This window comes from Morus notabilis, unplaced genomic scaffold, assembly GCF_000414095.1.
Source record: "Morus notabilis unplaced genomic scaffold, ASM41409v2 Scaffold96, whole genome shotgun sequence".
Classification (NCBI taxonomy): Eukaryota; Viridiplantae; Streptophyta; class Magnoliopsida; order Rosales; family Moraceae; genus Morus; species Morus notabilis.
This window is the reverse complement of record NW_010367009.1, coordinates 465394-473760: the sequence shown is the minus strand read 5'-3', so window position 1 is coordinate 473760 and position 8367 is coordinate 465394. Positions and strand designations below refer to the sequence as shown.

The window sequence follows — 8367 nt, the reverse complement described above, 5'->3', positions numbered from 1 at the left end:
TGAGCTTAAAGGTCATCTGTTTGGAGTTGGATGCATTGCATTCTCACCTTATGGTTAGCTTAAGCCTTGAATCAATCATCAATATTTAATATTCAGCCTTATTATTCTGCTTCCATAGTCTCTTTCGGATTTCTTCATTTTTGCTGTTTATAATCATATTAGGAAGACATTTGGTGTCTGTTGGAGGATACATCCATCTGTGGGAGTGGCGGATTGGTATGCTGGTTACAAAGCTTAAAGCAAGTGCATCTTGTTCTGCTATTTCATCAATTAGCTTCTCATTAGATGCGAAATTCGTTATAACTGCTGGGAAGAAACACTTAATGTTCTGGACTTTTAGATCATCCCCAAAGACTCGTATAAGTAAAGGGAATGTATCAATGACAATGCATGGAAAGGCTGTCAATCTTGGTCTTCAGAAGGGAAGGTCATTTATATCTGTAACATCCTCCCTAAGAACTGATAAAACTACTATGTGTGGCCAGGCTGGTGAATTTTTCCCCTTATACGCATTAACTGATGCAGGTTGAGGCTAATTTCCCATCAATGTAAGCTATAGTGCATTTAAGATTGTAAAGTTTGACCTCACAAGTCCCATTCCGTTGTTTACAGGTGTTTTGTGCCTTATACATTCTGGTTTGTCAGTAAGGAAGTCTGTGGATTTAAAGGTTCGTTTTATGTTCCCCATATGGTTCTTGGTGGATTTCAAAAGATCCAATTAGTATTTAAGGAAACTGGAATATTTTTGGAGGCCCATATAGCTACCCGAACAGTGAGTGTAGTCGAGTACTGGTCCAATTTATGTAATAATTGCCTTATAGTTTCCTTACTCCAATTCCAATTATATGTTTTGTAGCATTCCTGGTTTTTCTTTGACTTTTTAGTACAATCCAATGCCATGTTTGGGTCCTTAAACATACTCATGGTCTTTAGTATTATAATGGCTTAGTTTGGTATTGCTGCGGATTTTAAAAAAATTACTTTTAGCTGTGCTGAAAGAAGAAGCAGCTGTTATAAGAAGCAGCGGAGTGAAGCTAGTTGATGCTTGTCACAATTTGATCCGCAGCGGAGTGAAGCTGCGGATTTTAAAAAAATTACAGAGTCATTAAAAGAATTAAGTCGTGTTCATTAAACTTGTCACAATTTGATCTCGTACTTCAACCATTTCTTATGATAGTGAAGCTTCGTCTTCTTCTACATTGTCCTCTAAAGTTGAAAATCTGTTTCCACATCTTTATTAGGGAAAAAAATGTCATTATTCCCAATCCCACCACCTTTTTTATCCTTTGAATATGACAAAAAAATGTCATTATTCCCAATCCCACCACCTTTTTTATCCTTTGAATATGACAGACTTCCAGCATATTCAAGGGTCTCAATGGTGAAGAGTCGCACTATTCTACTACTACAAGCACAAACAATTAGCTTCTTGCTTGCTTTCTTCTATGCATATAATACATCAAGGTTTGAAACATTATAATACTAAAGACCATGAGTATGTTTAAGGACCCAAACATGGCATTGGATTGTACTAAAAAGTCAAAGAAAAACCAGGAATGCTACAAAACATATAATTGGAATTGGAGTAAGGAAACTATAAGGCAATTATTACATAAATTGGACCAGTACTCGACTACACTCACTGTTCGGGTAGCTATATGGGCCTCCAAAAATATTCCAGTTTCCTTAAATACTAATTGGATCTTTTGAAATCCACCAAGAACCATATGGGGAACATAAAACGAACCTTTAAATCCATAGACTTCCTTACTGACAAACCAGAATGTATAAGGCACAAAACACCTGTAAACAACGGAATGGGACTTGTGAGGTCAAACTTTACAATCTTAAATGCACTATAGCTTACATTGATGGGAAATTAGCCTCAACCTGCATCAGTTAATGCGTATAAGGGGAAAAATTCACCAGCCTGGCCACACATAGTAGTTTTATCAGTTCTTAGGGAGGATGTTACAGATATAAATGACCTTCCCTTCTGAAGACCAAGATTGACAGCCTTTCCATGCATTGTCATTGATACATTCCCTTTACTTATACGAGTCTTTGGGGATGATCTAAAAGTCCAGAACATTAAGTGTTTCTTCCCAGCAGTTATAACGAATTTCGCATCTAATGAGAAGCTAACTGATGAAATAGCAGAACAAGATGCACTTGCTTTAAGCTTTGTAACCAGCATACCAATCCGCCACTCCCACAGATGGATGTATCCTCCAACAGACACCAAATGTCTTCCTAATATGATTATAAACAGCAAAAATGAAGAAATCCGAAAGAGACTATGGAAGCAGAATAATAAGGCTGAATATTAAATATTGATGATTGATTCAAGGCTTAAGCTAACCATAAGGTGAGAATGCAATGCATCCAACTCCAAACAGATGACCTTTAAGCTCAGACACCAAGGCTAGTGTCTCAACGTCCCACACTAACACTGCAGGTTTGAGTTCCTGACTGCAAAAAATTATTAGAAGCACATAAAAAACTTGTAAATACACACACACACATGTATGTTTGCCTTTATCTATACAATCTATACAATTATAAAAATGGAGAAGAAAAATCTAATGACAACAAATTCGTGCAGGAAATAGTTATTTAAAATTATGGTTGAGGATATTCTTATTTCCATCAAATTCAAGCTCCTGCGTTATGGCCTTGTACATATTTTAAACTATAAAGAAACGCTAACATTGACACAAGAGAAATACAAATGGTTTATCAGAAGAAATTGATTTTCTACCTCTCTAGCTGCTATGAGGGAGACGGGGACGCAGCTCAACGATTTCGGCATTCGATGAGAAACCATGAGGTGCGATTGGGCGCCGGAATCCACATCGTAAACCACCAGGACGCACCCGGCGACATAGGCACATCTCGATGACGAAACGCTCGAAGCCAATCCATTGGAATTCGTCGTCGAAAGACATACCAGCAGGAAAATGCAAAGAGATCAAGAGAACCAGCAATTAGAAAAACAAGTCAAAAATTAACTAAAAATTCATTCCGTTTCTGTTCTTGTTTTCGAATTTTCTCGGGAACCAAACGGAGGTTAGGGTTTTAATTTTGGGGGAAGAGGAGGCATTACCTTGGAAGAATTGTCTGGTTTCTTGACCTTGCGAATCGTCCTTTTCATCCTGACAAATCAAAGAGTAGAGAATGGAGAGATACGAGTGGAGGAGAGTAGAGAGATCTGAAATGAAAATGGGTGGTAAATTTGAGATTTCAGTGAGGGTAAAATTGGAAATAAAAAATTTCATTAAACACTAAACTCATTCCCGCATAAGCTGAAATCAGAATCAGCGTAAGGCTGATTCTGCTTTTAGCTTTAAATTGGGTGAAAATTATTTAAAAATCTGTTTTACCAAACATATTTTTAGATTTTAAATCTCTCAATAAGTGCTTTTTTTCTCTTAAAAGCAATACCAAACTCACCCTAAGTGCAACACAAAATTAACACTTGATGTGAACTTAGAAATTACATGAAAATGAGTTTTTTATACATTGGATTAGATTTAGATAGAAGTAACTTAAATTCATAACATGTTAAAATATAATAACATCGATTAAAATTAAATAAATAATAATATAAAATTTTACTAAGAGGGTGTTTTGTTTCTCTAAGAGGTTGTTTGGTATATACATTTAAACTTAAACCATAATTTCCTGTAAGGTTTTTTCTTCACAAAGAATTTGAGTTAAAAAAATTCTCGTCAATAATTCTCTCACAAATAATTTAAATGAAAACAAAATCATAATTCAAATATACTATCCAATTGGGTCTTTAAGTATCTCTTCTCCTTTCAATACTCCTTTTACTAACAAAACAAATGCAAAAATATTTTATTTGTAAAGTGCTTCTCTAAGACCGTCTTCTTCAGATAACAATGACAATTTATGTTGCAAATAAGTAATAGAAAGGGTCTACCATGCAAAATTAAGGAGACGTGGTGAGGGTTTCGGATAACTACTCTATTTATTAGAAAAATATATCATATGAGTATGCTCTGATATTACTTATTTGGATAGCAAAAACTAGTGTTTGAACTTCGGACAGATCGTCTTTGACCGCTCAAAAAAACTGATTTTGACCTCGACGCCCGACCCGACAAGTCTGAATTTTTTGGGCCGCCTACCCGAGCCTGAGAAGGCATGTGGACGGGCCGCGGGCCTGGTTTTGGATGCTCGAGCCTAGTCGGGCAACTTGAGCCCGCCCGAAAAAAAATATATTTTTTTATTATAATATTGTATATATATATTTTTTTTATATAATATACTATTATTTAGTAATTGTATTTGTATATAAATACTAAAATAGCTTTGAACTCCTTGCATTCTAGTTACAAAATATAGGTCACATTATTATGGTTTAAAAGTAAATGTGTGTACAGATCTCCTTGCATTCATTTTTTTTTTTGAAAACCCATTTTCCATTTTGTGAGGAATGTGCTGAGCTATAAGTAGTGCTGAAACTTTAGATGGGCCGCCCGCGACTGCTCAAAAAATTTAATTTTGAGCCCAACGCTTGAGCCTGCCCGCCCAAGCCTGAGCTTGAGAAGGCCCACGGACGGGCCGCGGGCCTAGTTTTGGCTACCGGAGCCCAGTCGGGCAACCCGAGCCCACCCGAATGGCCCGAAAAATATATATTTTTATTATATTTTTTAATTTTTATAATATTGTATATATATTATATATAATATACTATTATTTAGTAATTGTATTTGTATATAAATAATTATTAAGTTATTTTGTGTTAAAATTATATAAAAACTAAAATCAATATTCAACACACATTATTAAGACAATTTAATAAATTAATTTTGTATACAAATATGTGTGGGGGATGGAGGGTATTTATAGATAAATTTTTGGGTTAAAAAATTGATTTTTTTTCTCCCAAATTCGGATCCAACAGCCATTTTTTTGTCTCGGCAGGTCGGGTTTGGGTGGGTTCGGGCCGAAAATCGGGCAACGGAAAAAAAATCATTGGAGTTAGGCAACTAGGTCGGCGGGTCGGGTTGGGCGCCAATGGTAAAAAATATAGCCATTGGTCGGGCTTCAAACGAGTAAGGCTGGAGTGAAAAAATTCAAAAAACTTCCGGCGATCGGCGTTGACGACAATCTCTCGACGGCAAGCTCCGGCGATTCGTCCATTTTTGGACAGCCTGAGCCTGAGCCTAAAAATGGACATTGGACTGGCCATTTTTTGGGCTTGCCTGCCGAGCTCGAAAAATTCAGGCTTCAGGCAGGCCCGCCGGCCCAAAGTTCCAACACTAGCAAAAACAAAGGACAAAAAGACAAAAAAAATTGAGTGTTTGCATCGATATAAAAATGAACTAAAGAGATTCGCAAGAAGCTCAGATGTAGAAACTTCTAGTGAAATACAAAATAAATAAATAAATAATTCTCTGAATAGTATGTATCAATTTCCCATTGTCACTTCACTTTTTTTACCAAAACGGCCACATTTTCGACTGTTTTGCTCGAAAAAGTGACTTTTTTCAGTCATTCTTTTTTTTGTTTTTCACCAAAAAATTTATTATTTTATTATTTTAGTCCTTTTTTAACCCTTTTTTATTTTTGTACTAAAGTTTTATTCTTTTTCGTTTTCATTATTTATTTTAAAATTTATTTATTTTTTCTTTTTTCCTTTTACTCTCTAACTTTATTTTTTTTATTCGGATTCTTTTACCTAAAACTCATTTATTTCTTCATTTTATTTTTTTTTTACTTTTTTTATTTTTTCTTAAAATCTCATTTTTTTCTTTTTATTTTTCTCCATTTTTGCCCTAAAACTTATTTATTTTTTCATCTTAGTTCTTTTTCGATCATTTTTTTTTATTTTTGTTCTGAAATTTTATTTTACTTTTTGTCTTAGCTCCTGTTGTCCTAATACTTATTTATTTCTTCATTTTGGTCTCTTCTTGACCTTTTTTTTTTTATTATTTTTGCTTTTGGTTCCAGTTCTTCATACGCTAAAACTCATTTATTTCTTCATTTTAATCCTTCTTTGACCCTTTTTTTTGTCTTGAAATTGTATTTCTCCTAAATTTTGTTTTGTTTTTGTGTCTTTTCCCTAGAAATTAATTATTTCTTCATTTTGATCGTTTTACTCTTTTTTTATTTTTGTCTTGAAACTTTAGTTTATTTGTTTTTGTCCCTTTTACACTAAACTTATTTATTTATTAATTTTGATTTATTAAAATTTTTTGGCTTCTTGCCTAAAACTCGATAAAGCCGTGATTAAAACATAACACACAGATTATAGCCCTCGTGCATCACACGTGGAGATTATTGAGAATATTATCCTAGAAGCATGAAATGTAATAGGATATTTATTATTTATTTAATAAAAGAGTTTATTCATTATTTTATGTGTATATATTTATGAATATTTTAGGAATATCAATGAAAATTTCATAATTATTTATATGATCTTAAACATTGTATATAAGTGTTATATACAAGAGGATAATGTTTAAGGATAATAATCAAAAAATGATGTTCGTAATAAATTTAATTAAAGTTCAGAATCTTTAATTAGAACATTACTAATACAAGTCATTCTCATTTAGAATGGAACGGTGCTATCCGCATTGTTAATATGGTGACACAAACACAATATGAATTTTTAATAATTTCCGTTAAGTATAGAAATTCTAATTGAGTCTACCGATGGTCATATATAGAATTATCTTAGCCCTGAGTTCTTAACAAACTCCTATTTATGGATTTGTGTCTTTTGATTTACTCGGTACGGATTCTGAGACCCTGAATCCTATTCCTTGTATTTTAGGGACATGATGAAGTAAGTAGCTGGGAATGTTATTATATGAGATGGAATCCATTCCTTTTTAAGAAAGAAGCAGATACATAATTCTCTTGAGTGTTGATTCGGTACTTGAATTAATAAGAGCGTTCTGGTTCATGAATGTGTTATATAAATCACTATCCATTAAAAAAATTTAACAATATCACCATTATTATCTCATAAAAATAATTGGAATCTTAATGCAAAATTTAAATTCTAACAATAACATACTAAATTTTTAAAATTAAATCGAAACTCAATCTATGTAAGAGTATATATAATTAGGATTGGAATGTGGCCCTACTCCCACCTCGCCTCTAAATCAGGGGCTTAAAAAAAATAAAAACTCTAAAAACATAAAATAGAGAATATAAATGTGTAAATATCCCTTCATTATTTTTTTTTTTTAACGACATCTTTTTAGTTTTACTAATTTGTTGTTATTGAGATAATGTTGAATAGACTAGTTTGTTTATTGATTAAGTTTTTTAATTACAATTTTTGATAAACTTTGTGATGGTTAAATTTGAACAAAAACAGCTAACAAAATTTTCCTTATTATTATTTTTTTTTTTTACAGTTTTACTTATCATTAATCAATTACAATAAATTTATAAATACACACATTATACATACTACTAAAGGAGGTACCCGGGCTACTGTTCTTATAACAGTGTCCGGTCCTTCTTCTCCCTCTTCTTTGGAAAACTTCTGGTTGTGTTCTAAATTTATATTTTTACCGTTTTATCCTTAGTTGCTTATTTTTGTTTTGATTTTTGTTTGGGTATTTTTGTCTTATCTTTCGGAATACAGCCTCACTGAAGCTGATTGTTTGGTTCTCTTTCGTATTATTTTCCTCTCAATCTTCTCTATGTGCTTCTGTATTTTTTTTCTTTGATATTTTCGCTTTCGGTTTTAGTTCTTCTTTTGAGCACGCAAATGATAGCTGTTGGCATCCAATGTCTATATATGTATTCATACAGATAGATCTCATTGTCGTATGGCCAACAACTCACATGGATATTTAATTCGAATAAGAAAAAACACATTATTATATTAGGGCCCGTTCACTTCGCTGATTTGAGTTTGTAATTCGAGTTGAGATGTGATTTTGTGTGAGAGCTTTTTACTGTAGTAAAAAAGTTAGATGTGACTGTTTCTGAGAGATTTTTACTGTAGCAAAACTCGAATCAGCGAAATGAATGAGACCTTAGACATTTGGGATTCATTTTTTCCTAATGAATTTTTTCTTGTTGATCAATCGTATCAATATCATAGTCCCATAAATATTGCACAAACCTTTAAAAAAAACAATAAATTCTATAGGTGTCTTTGCAGGGGACTTAAAAAAAAAAAAAAAATTGCTGGCGCAAAACGACGTAGACCTAATAAGCTAATCCTTTTTCAAATCTCGGACTTAATTAGACTTACAGTTTTGTTTATATAACAAGTGGCTTGACCATGAGTAAAACTGCAAAATAATAATATATATATATATATATATATATACACACACACACTTTAAGCAATCAAGTGAA

The 8367-nt window shown here is 32.9% G+C and overlaps 1 protein-coding gene across 1 annotated transcript; it reads right to left on the bottom strand.

Annotated features, from left to right (window-relative positions):
* Nucleotides 1–1206: 1206 nt before the first annotated feature.
* On the bottom strand, nt 1207–2925 carry LOC21401488 (mitogen-activated protein kinase-binding protein 1). The gene is made up of 5 exons (XM_024174372.1): nt 2825–2925; nt 2363–2472; nt 1891–2253; nt 1748–1803; nt 1207–1443 (listed from the first exon to the last, which is right to left on the bottom strand). The coding sequence occupies exons 1-5, from the start codon at nt 2923–2925 to the stop codon at nt 1207–1209; spliced, it is 867 nt and encodes a 288-aa protein (XP_024030140.1).
* Nucleotides 2926–8367: the final 5442 nt, after the last annotated feature.

Coding starts and splice junctions, on each gene's coding strand:
- LOC21401488 (XM_024174372.1), bottom strand. CDS start 2,925: ATGGATTGGCTTCGAGCGTTTCGTCATCGAGATGTGCCTATGTCGCCG. Junction 2,473..2,824: donor GCGCCCAATCGCACCTCATG/GTTTCTCATCGA, acceptor AATTTTTTGCAG/TCAGGAACTCAAACCTGCAG. Junction 1,444..1,747: donor GGAAGTCTATGGATTTAAAG/GTTCGTTTTATG, acceptor TTATATGCATAG/AAGAAAGCAAGCAAGAAGCT.